This window comes from Squalius cephalus (assembly GCF_949319135.1).
Source record: "Squalius cephalus genome assembly, chromosome: 11".
In the NCBI taxonomy this organism is placed as follows: Eukaryota; Metazoa; Chordata; class Actinopteri; order Cypriniformes; family Leuciscidae; genus Squalius; species Squalius cephalus.
The window spans coordinates 26,888,271-26,905,968 of NC_137132.1; the positions used below are offsets into that span (position 1 = coordinate 26,888,271).

At 35.7% G+C, this 17,698-nt stretch overlaps 1 protein-coding gene across 3 annotated transcripts in view; it reads left to right on the forward strand.

Moving 5' to 3' along the window:
- Positions 1 to 17,698, forward strand: part of stim1a (stromal interaction molecule 1a) — a 48,965-nt gene that overhangs the window by 6,370 nt on the left and 24,897 nt on the right. For all 3 annotated transcript variants that reach the window (XM_079886361.1, XM_079886362.1, XM_079886360.1), the window contains exons 3-5: positions 4,958 to 5,088; positions 12,086 to 12,200; positions 16,099 to 16,210. In XM_079886361.1, coding sequence (XP_079742487.1) covers positions 4,958 to 5,088; positions 12,086 to 12,200; positions 16,099 to 16,210 — 358 coding nt within the window. The remainder of the gene's footprint in view (positions 1 to 4,957; positions 5,089 to 12,085; positions 12,201 to 16,098; positions 16,211 to 17,698) is intronic.

The window sequence follows — 17,698 nt, forward strand, 5'->3', positions numbered from 1 at the left end:
AAATCAAATAAAAAAAATTGGTTTGAATGCATGATTCTGTGACTCACTCATAAATAATTTTACTTAAGTCAGCATTTTTGAATGAATCCTTTGAATGATTGATTCAATGATGAATACATTTAAATCACTTGTCGCCACCTACTGGTGTAACTATGTAATTGACAGTCTTTTGAAGCAAATACAGTTATTTATAGCAAAAGGTGATTTACTCTATTTTGATCTACTGTAGACATCAGTGTTTATATCCGAGCTATAAACTTTTATCCCGGTACTTCTGTGATATGAATTATTCTAAGCCAGAAATAACAATACTGTGTGGTTTAAAAGACTGTTTGTGAATCTGTTTCATACATATACAGCACACATATACACAGTAATTGTTAATCAAATGAATGCTGAAATATTATTTGGGGTGATTTTCGACTGACCTCAGAATCATGTATGGGTGTTTTACAATGCTTTAATAGCTGTATTCATTAAGATGTTGTTACTGTTTTTCTTATTCTTTGCATCAGGAACATTTTATTTGTCACTGAGTATTTAAAAATTTTCAAGCACGCTGAATTTGACCGCATTAAAATACCAGGCCGAGTTGCATGATCATTTAGAAAGATTTTTTTTTTTTTTTTTGAGTGGCTATTATACTAGACAGGAAGAAGACATAAGTATTAAGAAGTAACTGAAATTAGCCTTAGATAATAGTGTTGTTCTAGCTTTCCCAGCATTTAATAGGCACATGGGAAATGTGGCAACTTTGCCCTTTTTCAAATTTGTTCACAAGCGTTTTAGGAAGTTTGGGGTTGCAAGATTTCCTGTTCTTTTTTTCCTCTCACCATAATGTGGCTTCAGACTCATGACAAAATTAACATAAATTCATGAACAACCATTTGAATTGTAATCTACTGACACCATCAATTATATCTGGAAGAAGCCATACATTGTGTTGTCTATGAGCAAAATGTTTGGGCAGCAGGTTTTGTTTAAAAATAAATAAATAAATAAATTCTGCAAGTGATCAAAAGTGGTAAATATATTTATAATATGCTACAAAAATGTTCTATTTCAAATAATGTAATGTAAATAGTAAATGTAATCCCATCAAAGAATTCAGAAATGTATCAGTTTGCACAAAAACATTAAGCAGTTTCAACATTAATAAGAAATTCTTGAGCATCGTTCTTGAGTAATGATGCTGAAAAATCAGCTTTGCCATCACAGGAATAAAAATAGCATTTTAAAATAAATTGAAATAGAAACAGTTACAATGAAGTGTAATAATATTTCACAATATTACTGATATTTTTGCTCAAATAGATGCAGCCTTGGTGAGCATAAGAATTCTTTAAAAAACATATTAGCCTCAAACTTTCATACAGTTGTGTATTTCCTAAAACTGCAGCCCTTATCCAGCCCTTATTAAACATCCTCCCTATGACCAAAAACTCAAGGTTCAGCAGAGAGCACCTGTACCCGCCACGCCTCGATCACGGGCCTTGATCTTTGGAACGCCCTGTCTGTGTCAGGTCTGATAGAACCGCACCGCTAGAGCTCAGTGTCTCCTGAGGCTGCTGGTCGCGCTCCACAGAGCAAACAACACTGATGCCACTGGCCTGCTTTTGTTTGCAGCCCTGTTGGAGAAGACAATGTACCATTTGGTGCACTAGTTGTCATACTCCCCCCAAAGGTCTGTTATATAACAGCAGATTGACAGAAAATAACTTGTGGTTTGCTGTCCTCTCTCTTTCTTTCTTTTAGAGATGCATACGTTTAGGTAATCTGTTATATGAAGTTTGTGATGCAGGTTTATAATGACTATCCATTCTGTAATAAAGGGGACTGAAGCATTACATAACACTGTATTCACTGAACCCTGATTTGATAGAGCGAGCCATGTTTCATACAAAGGCGCTGTCTATGGCTTTGACCAGTGCTTTTGATATAAAGCACACTTTATATAGCTAGGACATCAGATTGTAACCAAAAGCCAGGAAGATGCTCTACACAACAGTATGCAAACGCATTGCAAGTGCTCTGTCCCATTGTATGTTCTTGACAAGCATTCTTATGATGCTGTGTGACTTTACTCAGGGAGGCGATAGTTACCTGGCTGTTATTCTGGTAGCTAGCTATAAACATGTCAACACTTTATAAACTGTTGCTCGCCATGACTGTATTAGACCTAAAATGCAGAACTGACAATTTCCACTATTTTCTGTTGTGGCAATTTGGCGAATGCAATGCATACTTCCTATGATTTGCGTTGATGATGTATCATGATGGAATGCAATCAAGCTTTTGATTTCTTTTACTAGTGTAGAGTATGATTTGGACCTAAAACTTAAAATGATATAGTGATGATAATCATTTGTATTAGCTGTAAACTTGTCATTTATTTCAATTTCTGCATCAGCCGATCAGTGTTTCTGTTTGGAAGAGGGGATTTTATTTTGATAGCGCTGAGAACACCAGCACCTGAACACACAGCACTGTTTAACAGTTCGGTCGGTCGGTCGGTCTGTGCTTATTAACTGCAGAGAGGAGAGTTCTGCTGTCACTGAACGTGCACAGTTGACAAACTTTAAAGGTGCAGTGAGCGATTTCTGAGAATCATTGTTGAACACTGTTGATATTTGTAATCCCCCAAACACACCCCTCCCCTTCATTGCTCCGCCCCCAAAATGCATGAAATGCAAGAGTGGATGTCTCTTTATAATAGCAGAAGCAAAGCAAATAAAGGAACATAGGCTATAAGGAACACAAAATGAACGTACAGTACACAATGTTACTCGCGTATGGAGCAGAAACAATGCAACCTCTACGTCCATTTTCTTGCCTTCCATAAGAAAAACTTTTCTAATATTAATGCGGGTCCTAAAGCTTTTGTCTGATCATAGCACTTATTTTCCCACTGATATTCCTCTGACCTTTTCTCTTTTTGTAATGTCTCTCAACCATCCCTCTTTCTACAGTATTTCTTCAAATCTCCCTCTTGCTCACTCTCTCTCCTTCCGCATCATGAGTCGACACGCCCCCTGTTGCTGATTGGCTATTAGTGTGTTTTGGTACTCAGTCTGATCCACTTTCAACAGCGTTTTTCAGAAATCACTTACTACTCCTTTAAACCCTTGATTTCAAACTATACTGCACTAAATCCGGTTGGCCACTGTCATATTCATGTCATTTTCACAATGTGCTGTACGTAAAATCAGTGTTACCTGGTCTTCATTTACAAAAAAAATATGATTCCCAGTGTGCACAAACTTACCAGATTACTGGTAACAGAGTGCTCTGTTGGTGACAGTGCTTACATCCTTTTTATTCACTTTTTTTTTTTTTATACAAATTTCTTTATATGTGAAAAATACTGTAATTGAATTGCAGAATCAAGTTGCCATAATCTATTTATTTCTAGTTTATTAAATACCAAGTAAACAAAATGCCATCATGGGAATAAATCACATTTTAAAATGTATATTTGACAATATTACTGTTTTTACTGTATTTTTACTCTATTCAAATAAACGAAGCCTTGGTGAACTTAAGAAGCTTCTTTCAAAAATGTGTAAAAAAATAAATAAAAATGATCAACTCCATTTTGTTTTGCAATTGTTAAAAGCAATTGAGAAATGTATAGGTATTGCTCAGTTTCTTATAGTTTGCTCAATTTTTGTTGAGTAAAGCATGTTATAGCCTATAAGATGATGCATTTAATATCCTCAAAGGTTCTAGTTCATTATACTTGATAAGTGATACATTTCAGAAACCAGATATGATTCTCTTCATGTCCCTTTACCATCTACCAAGCCTTCAAGGTGACTTTGATAGACTTTATCTTGCCCAGTCCCAATTCTCTGTCTTACCCCTTCCCCTTAGTTTTGCACGTTCATGTGAATAGCCCTTACTCTCACGTGAACGTGCAAAACTAAGGGGAAGTGGGAAGTGGGAAGGGGAAGGGGTAAGAGAGAGAATTGGGATTGAGCCTTAGACTTCTCTGTGTTTTTGGAGCGCTTTAAGAGAAGTCTTCTCTTAGGTTTCGAAATGGCATGCTTGTGTTATGAAAAGACAAACGCCAAGGTTTATTTTTGGAGCTCATGGGTCTCTTGGACAGGTGCCTTTGAGTTATAATCCTCTGATATACACAAACACAACCGGATATATCACAGCCTACATCAGACTCCCTAGTACCACACACTCTGATCTGATGAAGTTCCCACTTGTGAATGTTCACACAAACTACTTCAGGTTCTCTCACTGCTTTGTGCAGCACACACCATAGCTTTCTTAGCCCTCAGAACCTCGAGTGTGGTAACACAACAGCTGTACAGATTTGTATCCTAAAAATAGTTGCTTGCTAGTTTTAGTTAATACCACAGCCAGGTCTATTTTTAGCCCCCCCTCAAAGTTTGAGCTGGAAACCTCTGCGGACACAGTGGGATTTTAGGACAGCTGTTTGGAAGCACCTCTGAATTCTAAAATTGGATCTGGTGCTATCATTTTGAACACAGACAGTCTTCATTAGCACACAATGTTCTCATTAAAGAGTGCTTTGTGACCCCTGGACAGTTAAATTAACTATCACTACAGCAACAGTTCATATTGGGTCTTTATCTCACCTTTATTTCCAAAGATTGCTTTCTCTGTTTAATGTGATCCTCGATTTGAATGCGCTAGTCCTCAATTTAACGCCAATAAAGCCTCTAGGATTGTGTGATGGCCAACTGATTGTTGGTTTGACCACTAAAAACAATGACTAAATAGCTAGTGGTTATCATTATCCAATAGCCTGCATGGCCTTGGTTACATCATAGGAAAGGACGTTGCTTCAAAGAAAGAGTAAATGATTATAGTTTGATTAAAGATCACGAAGATCAGGAACATGCGTTATAAGAATAAATGAGGTGTTTATATCCTGGTTTGTTTTAGTATTTTGCTAACTGTGACTGTTTCTTTTCTTCAGAGCTTTGCCGCATCGACGAGCTGCTATGCCTGGACGAGATCGCCATCCTCAGTTTTGAGGCCATCCGCAGCATTCACAAGCAAATGGATGACGATGCCAATGGAAATGTGGATGTTTCTGAGACTGATGGGGTCAGTGAATTACTTTTAAAGCTGATTCTTAAGTGGCTAACATTTGGTTAACTAGGCAGTTGATATACCTTTGTTCTCTTTTAAAGTCAAGTGTTTGATTAATTTTCCTCATAGCATTAACATTCAAGTCAGCATGACGGTAAATGAGTAATCTGCAGCAGGTTAATAGAACTCTAATACTTGTCACCGCTTGTGACTTGTGTGTCATTTTACATGTTGTCTGTTCATTTACCCTAGAGGCTGCAAGAGTGACTGCCTTGATTTTGGAAGTATTTTTAAAATATATTTTCTCCATAGGCATTCAAGTCATGAACCAAGACAACTATCACTGAGATTAATCAGAAAATTACAAACTTTGTTTTAAAGCATAAATATATATATAATATAGCTTAGCGCTGCACGATTAATCATAGCGCAATCGCAATGTCAAGCCAATGCGATTATATGACGCAAAATGCTGCGATTTTATTAAATTAATAAATGCATGTGTGGACATGACAACCCATTCTTTCTGAGAGCTGTTTGCCCATTTTCTACACCACTAATAAAAAGAAGACCAGTCAGTTTCAGTTTAGGCAGTGGCACGTGTGGCGCGTATGGTCACGTCATGACTTTTTCCGGTGTGCAGCGCGGAGAATGGGTGATGCCGAGCAGATGGACACTGAACTAGTGGCCAGAAAAAATTCTACCTGTTATATAGCGATATTTTGGCTATAAGATAACCGACACTGAGCAGAGAGAGCAGGGCTGCCAACTCTCACTCATTCAGCGTGAGACTCGCGCAATTGACACTTTTCACACGCTCTCACGCCACTCATCCATTTTCTCACGCAGAGAAAAATCGCGAAGCAAAGAGGACACCGACAGACTAGACAGAGCAGGTTACTTATGATAGGAAACAAATTCTCAGCTCTTAGATTCTGTCAATTTTATTACAAAATTCAAACAATAGCGTTTTGGCGCTTGTATGTGATGTGACAGATCGTGGTTGTGAACTGAACATTTCTTACTCTAGTTAATAGTAAATAAACACGAATGAATAGGTGTGTTGAAAGATGCAGTACAACTTACCGAAATGTTTATGCCTCATACAAAATATCGATCAATCAGTGTTTTTCAACCGCGGAAAGAGGTCAATAAAAAAGCTGGAGACATAATGTTACATTTACCTCAGGAAAGCCATTTGATTGCATGTTAGTTGGCTAGACAAATTATATAGAGAGAGTATTTTGCTAAATATGTGCACTATATTAAATATTTATTATATATGTACTTATCATTAAAATATTGGAATGTTGTTATTATAGCCTAGTAAAAACCACATTATATTTAATTTGAGTTGTTATTTCTAACCTTTAATAATAACACCAGCTGACAGGGTTCTCTGTATGTTTACAGCATTAGGCGAAATATATTTTTTTTCTTGAGAAAAAAGAACATGTATCTACTGTTAGGCTACCTAATATTTATCCGAATGAATCGATATTGAATCAAGATCGGAATCAAATCACAAGATTTGAATTGAAATCGTGAAATTTGTGTCAAGCAATAATAAAAACGGTAGCCAACAAGTCATTGTACCATGTAAACATTGTAACATGTTGTCAATAAACTTAACAAAATTCTGTTTTAGTTACCAAATGTTTTTGACAATCAGACAATACACTTACACCAAAAATGCTCCACAGACTGAGTTTAGACAAAGCATATATGTTACATCCTGCTTTGACAGAATGTTCAAAATAACTTATTTTCATGAGCATACAAATGTTCTTATTTATTGTTCTATTTATTTTTGTACTATTGAGACAATAACAAGTTTGCAGAAATGCAAAGATGTCATTATTTAATTTTGTAAAAAAAATAGTATTTTAATTTAATTAAAAATGTTGCTAGTTTGAGTTGAGAAATACACATTTCAGCATTATCACTAATCTGTGTGTGCATTTTCCTTGAGAACCAAGCAAGTTGACTCATGAAACCATTTGTTTATTTTATTGTAATCGCATATCGCAATTGCAATATTGACCTCAATAATCGCAATGACATTTTCCCCAAATCGTGCAGCCCTAATATAGCTGTATAAAATATAAAAACTATATATATATATATATATATGAATAAACTGATTTTTTATTTTTATTAGGGAATTAAATACCCCATGATGTATTGCGTAATGTAAAGGAGAGTACAATAATACTATTGTCTTGAATTGTTTATTTTTACTCTTATAATGACGATTATAGATTTATTATCTAAGCTCTCGGCCCACCCTGCTTCATACCACTGTAACGTTAATAAAACTTGAATACATTAGCTCATCCATGAACACGATTTCTTTTAAAAAATGATTTTACATATAGAAAATAAATGGGATTTTTAGAGCAAACAGTCATAGCCTCAAACAATCTCTCTTGCACGACACTATTTCCCAATCAAACTATGACGAAACAAACAAAGGTGACGAGAAACGCAATCAATCAGGATGAAAGTGAAGCACAATGGCATAAAGCACGAAGTCAACGAGGCACGAAGGCAGTGGATGAGTGTTTGGGGTGGTCCTTATATAGCAGATTAGCAGAGGTAACGCCCATCTGGAACACATGAGGATAGTTGTATAAACACGAAATATCTCATGGTCTTAGCACAAGAGTATCGTGCTCAAGTCAACTGCATCCTTCCTTCCTCCTCTAAGGATGTCTGTAAATAATAAGATTTGGCTAATTCATCCTGTCTAATGCTCTTTCCAATGGTCTGGGCTTGTTAAAGCATTAGTACACGATGGGTTTTATCAGCCTGTGTGACATAGTTCAGCAATGTGTGTCATGGTTGGTGTTATCTTGCTATTTGTGCTGCAAGATGCAGGAAACCAGAAACTCACTATGGTATTCTGAATCAGGTGGTCTGAAGAGGCCAAAACCGCTAGTGTAGACCCATGTGGAGGTGTCTCGCAGAAATAATGCTCACAGAGGCAGCCTAACCTGTTACTAAATAAAACCACTGATTATAAGGGATAAAAAGAGAGGAATTTCTAGTCAAATCTACACTTGTGCAAGCTTAGAAAATCGTCATGTTTTTATCCCTCATCTTAAAGAACTTTGCCCGACTGGTTCTGAGGTAATGCAGTTGTAAGCATTCTACCGCCTAAGGAGATGACTTGCAGAATAGTCTTATGACTGGACATAATTGTGCTACTAATTTTCTTTACAGTTATCCTCAGTCACATCTCAGATGTCATTGATCCATTCCCAGGAGGCTTTCAGTAACAAATAAATGTGAAGCAGTGGTTTCACAACTATTTAGGAGAAATAATAAGTCAGGATGGTTATGATACTAGTCCAAGAACCAAATTATCGATTCGTTTATTTAGATGTTTTCTTGCAATAGTTTAGATGCATTCATTTAGCTTGCTATGTAATTTCTATTGGACCATTTGCATCGTATTCACATTATTTTTACCATAAAAATGGGGGCAACCATTTTTAACTTGAATGTGCAAGGCTTCCATTATCAGCTGGTACTTTATTTCAGCTCTGCTGCTTGATGCTGCAAACCTGTATTTATGTTTCAATCCTTTATCATAATCGTAATCGCACGGGTTTATAGTTTTACTGTTTACTTCCACTTGTAATTCTTCTTGTTATTTACCTAATGAATTGAAAAACCCTGTCAGCATATTTGTTTTATTTAAATTTCTTTTGAAGCGACATTTTTTATAATTGTTAAATTACATTGCATCTTGTGATGTTTTTGAGCATCGTGCCATTAGCACTTTAAAGCCTACTGTATCATATTTGAGCCATGAAATTAAGGCCTCTAAATTATGCACATGATCAAAACTTTGCTGAAATATTTGTTGTACACAATCTTCTACATGCCTTCTGGCCCCTTATTGATATGTCATACTTAGTCAGTAAAATGCCTTTTAATAAACTAAATGAATAACTTTTATATTTTTAGTAAGGCTGCTCTTTTATTTTAAAAATCATAATCATGATTATTTTGGTCAATATTGAAATCAAGCTAATTTAACACGATTATTGGTGGGAGATATGATCTAAGTCATGACATGATATGAGTATTTCATGATATGAGTAATTTAGATATCAGTAAAATTTCACAATTATCGATAGGCTTTTTCAGTGATAATTAATTGGCACAATAATCGTTTTGCTTCTATTGTCTAGTTTTCATAATCTTTGGAAGCCAAAATTTAAATCGAAAATCAATTACGATTAATCGCACAGCCCTAATAGTTAGTTATATTTCAAGATTAACATTTACTGGACTGAAGCAATTTAGGTTTACGTGATTATCCATACATTACTTTTTAACAAGATTTTTCAAAATAAAATGTCAAATATGATACAACGAGCTTTTGAGAAGCATTTATTTGTACATCTCGTAATCATTATTGTATTGCATTGCATTGCATTATATGTTTAGCGCCCCACCCCATAATTAAAACTACAGAGCTTTGTTAAACTCAGCATCTAAATGTCTCAATAATGATATTTATATATGTATTGAGACATTTATATATGTATTTTAATTACATAAAATACATATATAAATGTCTCAATAATGATATTTATATATGTATTTTATGTAATTATTTTATGCTGTTTTAAAAAGATCATTGATTTACAAGTTATCAGAATTTAATCTTACTTTCTGGCCATATAAATAAAATCTGCACCAAATTGAATATTTTTATTTTTACTCCATATTTTACTATCATAGCCTACTATATGAGCTGTAAAAGCCTGATGTATCAAATATGATACAAACATAAAATACGTATGTACTTTAACAAAAAGGTTAAATATTTTGTCTAAAGGTTAAATAAACGGCACCATCTCAAATTAGATTATTTCATATGTTAGTCTTTACAGGGTTAAGTTTGTCAGGTACCATTTGTTTATTATAATTTTTTTTTTTCAATTATGTTTCACCCACATCGAGTTAGCTTAGCCACTACAAATTTGAATTACCCCACCAGTTAATGTTGAGCAACATTAGCCAGCTCAAAACCGCAAAGAAATTCCCAACAGACCAGGCCTGTTCATTCTCGCAGCAATAAACTCACACATTTGCCTTTTGTACCATCTCTCTTTTATGAATGATGTCCAACATGATACTGCTTGTGATTGTGAACCGGTGGCTGTTTGCCCAAGGAAAGCCAGTCACCGTGTTCGTTGGGTGTCGTTTTGGAAGCATACGCAGCGGAGCAGAGCCTGCCCCTTCCTGGCATCCTTTCAGTCGAGCGATATGTTGTGTAGGCGTTCTGTCCTGCCGCCTCCAACCTTCCCGAAGCAGCATCAAGGCAAATCTGATGGAATGGCAACCACAGATTTGCAAAGATCCTGGTATTCTTGTGAGAGTCCATAATTTTAAAACTATGATTTGATGGCATACGATGCAGTTTGCAATCGCAGAATTAAACCGTTAGATTAGGTTGCGCTACTTGCTGTGTTTGTTTCCACACCGCATAGACTGATATGAGTGCTCGACACTTGTCTTTGAGTGGGCATGTCGAGGAATATCTTGGCCTGTGTCTGAAAACCATGACTCATTTGCATTTATAAAGGCATGGGAAAGTGACAGCGTTTTCAGTGATATTATGTCAATAATTATTGCTGCTGTGACGTGTTGTGGGGGGAAAAAAGCCAGTCGTCTGTACATGTCTTGATGTGTCAGTTGTAACAATGCGGTTGACAAATTTGATTTCTAGAAAGCAGGTGTGATTGGTCTCCATCTAAATATTTACACATTTATGACAAATCTCTCGCAGTGGTTGCAGTTTAACCACAGTTTGAAGCTCTTTACCATCTTAAATATCCCTTGAACTGCTCTCTAACCTTCTGTTGCGTTATGTTGTGTAATCAATGTTGCCATCTGCTGTGTCTGAGCAAACTGAGCCTTTGCTCCGCTAGATGTTCACAGCACTCGACGGCATTAATACACCCAGAATATCTTAAAACATTACGTCTATAAGATAGACTTTGGTTTGGCTCTTAAATGTTCCCTAGGGTAAACAGTTTATTGTCATTTGAATTAAGTTCTGGTCATTTGCTCATAATGGGCAAACAAACTGTCATTTTCAGTCCAGTGAGTTTTGGGTAGGGCTTTCCGCCATGGAAACCAAGTGACCGATAAAGTGCAGAATTGCTTGTAATAGCCGGTTACGATCTTGGTCCATAACTAATGTCTGTTAAGGCTGTAAAGGCTTTCTATCATTCATTAGCAAAAACATGTTTTTTTTTCTTTTTATTTATATTTTTTTTTATAAATTTATAAATTTTATACATTTTTATTTTAGTATTTATTTTATTCATTGTGTGTGTGGATGGATGGATGGATGGATGGATGGATGGATGGATGGATGGATGGATGGATGGATGGATGGATGGATGGATGGATTGACGGATGGACGGATGGACGGATGGATGGATGGATGGACGGACGGATTGACAGAACAATATATATATTTTCATTTATTATTTTTTTATTTTGAATTGTATATTTTTATTTTTGTATTTATTTTATTCAATTACTTAATACAAAATACATGGATGGATGGATGGATGGATGGACAGAACGATGGATAGACACGTGTGTGTGTGTGTGTGTGTGTGTATATGTATGTATATACTGTATGTATGTGTGTGTATAATATATAATAAATTAATATAAATATAGTTTATAAAATATATAGTTTATAAAATATATAAAAAATCTTTTTTTGTCATTTTGTATTTTATTTGTTATTGTTTCATTAATTATCATTTTTTAGATTTTTACTTTTTATATATATATATATATATATATACACACTTTATTTGACTTTAAAAAAAAATAAAAAATAAATGTCTGCTTTATCAGCTAGTGGAGAATATAGTGATTGCATTCAAAATCTTCATTTTCTCCTGAATTCTCTGGGATCCTTGAGCTGCTAATTGGAATAGATTTCCTTTTGTTCCCTGTTATCTGACAGTTTTTAAGAGAGGACCTCAACTACCATGACCCCAAAGCCAAGCACAACAGTTTCCACGGTGACGACCAGCTCATCAGCGTGGAGGACCTGTGGAACGCCTGGAAGAGTTCAGAAGGTGAGCGCGACTGTTTCATAATGAGCCATTAGCACAAAAAGCCGTGAGTCATGGTTTTCTCACATGCACAGTGGAATATGTTGTAGCTTTTAATGAAAAACGGCTCATTGGTTGACCTTTGCTAATGCAGACTTACATTCTTACAAGGTTTTGCTGACTTTAACATCAGGGACAGATTTTTTTTTTTATGTCAAGTTTTTTTAGTTGACTGCACAATGTGCCTCAGACTATCCAGCTGGATGAAATACTGCATAAAAAATTGGTTAATTATTTAAAATCTATCCCAAATTCATGATGATACCACACACTTTTGCCAGGGCATTTTTGGACATCATAGTAAGAATATATTTTCCTTTTAAGTAACCTCAGTACCATGATAATACGAAGGTAAATGCATATAGAAAATAATTATATATTTGACAATTCTGAAAAAATACTTTTTTCACAGTTATTTTCCAGTTAAATAAATAATAATAATAATGAATCAGTCAGTCGTCAATCATTTAAAGTAACATGGTATAATCATAATACTAGTACATTGTACTTTTTGTAGGGCATGTGTTGTGTTAAGTGGTATCTTAAATGGGCCTCTTAACAGCGGAAGTGTGTGAACACTTAGGGAGGCGATTTCACGGTTTTCAACACCTCCTCTAAATCCAGATAATGTCCAGATCCGCTCCAGAACACTCAACCTTCTACGTCCTGCTCATGAATGTACAGCTGTGAATGAGATCTCGGTAAAACGAATGCCATGTTCAGAAGGGAATATAAGTGTACTGCCTACTGCAATGTATAGCCTATACTGCTGCACACGGTGTATTATGCAGCGATTCTGGTGGATTGTGGGCCAAAATGTGTTTCAGGTTTGTTTCTGAACAAACAATGCTATATGCAATCAATAAGTTACCATATATTAGTGTCATTTTGGACAGCAAAAAAAATTACAGTTAAATTATATTTATATAGCACATAACAGCCACTAGGCTGTTAAACAACAAGATTAAAAGAAGAAAAACATGCACAACAAAAAATAAAAGCAACATAGCTAAGAGTAACCATAAAACAGGAGTAGCAAAACAGTATCAGACTCAAATATAAATTAGTAAAACCAACTGAGGAAAATAATCAATACACTAAAGAAAACCGGTAGGTTTTAGCCTATCATTAGCCTATCATGTTCTAAAAGGAAGGATAAAACGCTTCCCAAAGCTTTTGTTGATAAGGTCAGCACAAATTTGTATCAGCCCTCATCCTCAAATCATGAACAAAAGTATACAAGGTAAAAGAAAATATACTAGTTATTCAGCAACTAGTCAGTTTATCGATTTCATCTTTGTCAATACAGGAAGCGAGTGGCATATTGTATTGTTTCCTCCCATTATAATCAATGATGCAATGATAATTTAGTGCAATAAAAAAATATTTATACTACCATTCAAAAGTTCAGGGTCAGAGATAAAAAAATAACAAAAACACTCTTAGTCAGCAATGATGCATTGAATTAATCAAAGTGACAGGAAAGACATTTATAATGTTACAAAATATTTTTTTTTATTTGAAATAAATGCTGTTCTTTTGAACTTTCTATTAATCAAAGAATCCTGAAAAAAATATCCCAAACTTTTGAACAGTAGTGCAGGTTATAGTTATTTAGCCTATTTATATGTTAAAGCTGTTAGTTGTATTTTTTAGTTCTAAAATATATTTTAAAAATGGGTTTGCGTGAACAACTAGTTTAACACAAATGAATGAGAAGTTAAAGTCACACTTATTACTTGCACTTCATTCATCTGGAAATAAAAGGTCAAGTCAAGCACATTGCATCATGCATATGCTCTGAGTGTGCACTGCACATTTTGGCAAATATTTATTATATTCTTGGATCTGACCATAATGGTCAGATGACCGAACAATGTCTGTCTTGGGTTTACTCCTCATTTTCTCCTTTCGCTCTTTGGTCAGTTTTATTCTGCATTGCAGCTCTTCCTCAAAGCACAGCTGAACAGCCAAGGTTATGAAAGCTGATCTGTCCCAGCCAAGACACACACACACACACGCACAGAGAACAGTTTTGTGCCAGGGTCAGGCCAGAGATATACCCTTACAGTGTTTTCTTTGAGAGCTGGCAGCGTCTGCTTTTTCAAAGGTGGTGTGACAGTGAATATGTTATTTATGCCAGTGTAATATTTATACTCCAGTAAAATTTGATGTCTATATTGGATTGTTATGATGCCAGCTAATTCAAATGCCGGTTAATTCAAATATCAATGGCAAATGTATTTAGGTCATGTTTTTGATGTCTGAGACAAATTTTAGTAATCATTTTAGATTTCTCACATCATGGCCAGTTTTGATCGCTTGGTATGTCATTCTCAATGACAGCTGATTAATTGCGATGATCCAGTATCTGCTATTTACTTGAAGTATCTCCTGAGATTTTACATTAATATTTCAATAATTTAACAACACACTTGCTTGTTCACTGTTCTCTGATATCGGTTAATAGTCATGTGCCTTGCAGGTAAACAAATAAAATATTTCATCCTTTTATTAAGAGTTATATCTTGCCAACCCCCTGCAGTTGCTCCATGAAAACCAGTTTGAGAAACCTTGTTCTAAGTAGGGATGTGCCAATCAAGTTTTTTTTTGTGCCTCCGATCAGAGTTATTGAATATTGATCCAATACTTGTAGTTTCCTTGTGCTTGGTGCATACTTCAAGTGGATTACAGTTATTCAAATCAATCCAATGTATACAGGGATATGCAGAGTTTCTCAGGGGCTCAAAAAAGGGGGGTAGCCTATATCACTACAGAGTAATTCCAATATAACAATTACTACAGTAATAATATTTATAGGCCTGTGTGTGTGTATACAGTTGTAATTGGAATTATTCAACCCCCATTGCAAATCAGGTTTATTGGCAAAAATGACAGACTTTAGTTTAATTTGTTCATTGCAAACAGCTGAAAGTAATTGAAATAGCTCAACACACCAAATGTTTCAATTCGTTTCCCCAAATTCAACTGAAAATGCAACTTTTAATGACTTCTGCAGAGACTTCTGAATAGAATCCCTCACAACAGCACAACTCAAACACAACTGCAGATCAGGTGTTGTCAAGCACACCTGATGCAACAAATCAAGGGCTTCATTACTTGCACCAGGTGTGCTTGAGCTAGAACACATGCAATGTCTGCTGTTATATACTACTGATATAAAATTGTATTTTATATGTACATGAGCAGAATAATTGCAACAAAAAGAAAATGCCATTATGCCAGTCTGTCAGTCAAGGCCGAAGCAAGACACAACTTATAACAGTGTGTTATGGCACTGACATCTCAGATAGACTGACAGCAGATACAAATAAAACAGGAAATAAATTACTTTTGAGTGATTTGTCACAAACGTGTGCATCAAATGTACTAAACATGGATGCTCAAATGTACGTGTTACACTAGAACAGACCTCGTTGATTCTGGCGCATCATGCACGCACATTTGAGCTTCTTTTCTGGCATTCTTTAATGGCAGTTGGCAAATCCACTTAAAGCTGCATACCATCACCTACTGCATGACACCTGCGTGACAGCTGACGTCAAATAAAGGATTGGGCCGATACTGATCAGTTAAAAAATAAAAAAAACTTTAAAAAAACAAATACTGACACTTTTAGTCACACTGCCCTTTTCCCAGCAGACCTCTGATGATTTGTTTTTTAAAAACAGTCACGATTCTTACTAAATGAAAAACTCCATTAGTATACTCATTTTAAGTCAAAACCACCCACTTTTGGTCACTCATTGTGTTATACAGTGTTTTATTAGCTTGTTTTGAAACATGTATTCTGATTCATGATGATGTTTATGAGGTTGGCCTTTGTGTTTCTGTTCCCCAGTGTACAACTGGACAGTGGATCAGGTTGTGGACTGGATTATCAACTACGTCGAGTTGCCACAATACGTGGAAGCCTTCCGGAAGATGAATTTCAATGGTACCGCCATGCCCCGGTGAGTAAGTTAATACACGCACGCACGCACGCACGCACGCCTGTTGAATAGGCAGGGCAACTATTTAACATAGCATATTCAACATCACTTAGGGTCTGTTTACACCTGGCCACTTCATGTGTTTTCTCAGATCGGATAGATATCTGATTTATCAAAACGATTCCATTTACACCTGGTCACATAAATCACACATACACTACACATAGAGTTCACGTCACCGAAAGCAACAGATATGAGCTGCATTTTATTGATCATCAGCTCATTTCAAAATCAAAGACCGCTATAAATGAGTGACAACAGCCCTGGTAAGATCATTTCCTTTTTTTTTATTTTAATGAAGCTGATTGTGTGTTAAGCGTCTGCGACTTACTTTCACTTTGCGATAGTTTGCACGGCTTGATGAATAGATGCTCATCTCTGGTGATGTGTGCTGCAGCGCCGTCATATCTGGCTATAAACATGACGTAAAATTGACATATTTACACTTGTCCAGCGTTGCGACGTTCGTCTGTTATAGGAGAACTTAGTTTGAATAAACGAGCAGACACTGATTAGCTATTTGATCACCTAAATGTAAAAAATATATATATATATATATATATATATATATTTGTGTAGTGTTCAATGTTGTTATCGATAGAGATATGCGGATGGGGTATTATTTCAACCGCAACCGCATCACAAAACTCATCATCCGCACCAACGTTTTTGGACCAAATTTCAAAGCCGCACCCGCCCGCCATCCGCCGATTGTTTTGCGGTCTATGGACGATGCAATGCACTGCTGATGCGAGCCGCAAGAAAGCCCTTGTCTGTTCTAGAAAGGATGCAGCAAAGATATTTAATGCTAATGTATGAGGCATAGGCCTACGCTGAGTTTCATTCATTTACGATGAGATGTGCTCTAGTTCACAATGCAATGCAAGTGAACGCGGCGCACCGGCGCCTCCATGTCATGGTTATTATATTGTCTGCTATATTTGTATTATTAAATGCATGCAATTGGTTGATGAAACATTTATTAAAATTAATATACAATTTATACAAAACGAAATTCGCTTTAAAGAAAGGCGTTCTACAAAGAAAAACTTAATGAAGTGGTAAAAATCATGTCTAACGATTTACAAAACAAAACTTGCGTTGGTACTTGGCAAAGAATCAAATACAGTTGGAAATGACGTAGACCATTAATGACACAGACTGTTAACAATTGTTTTTAATTAGTATTTAAACATTCTCTATAGGGATCGACCGATATGGATTTTGTTGTGCCGATACCGATTTTTAATAATACGGTTTTGGCGGTTATAGAGATCTAATGACGGTGTTCAACTATAACCGTCGGTCTCACGGTTATATACTAACCGTCACACCCCTACTGTTGACTACTATCAAGTTAACGACAAGTTAAGTGGCAAAAGCCAATGTGTGCTGCTTTTACATATATATATATATATATATATATATATATATATTTATATATATATT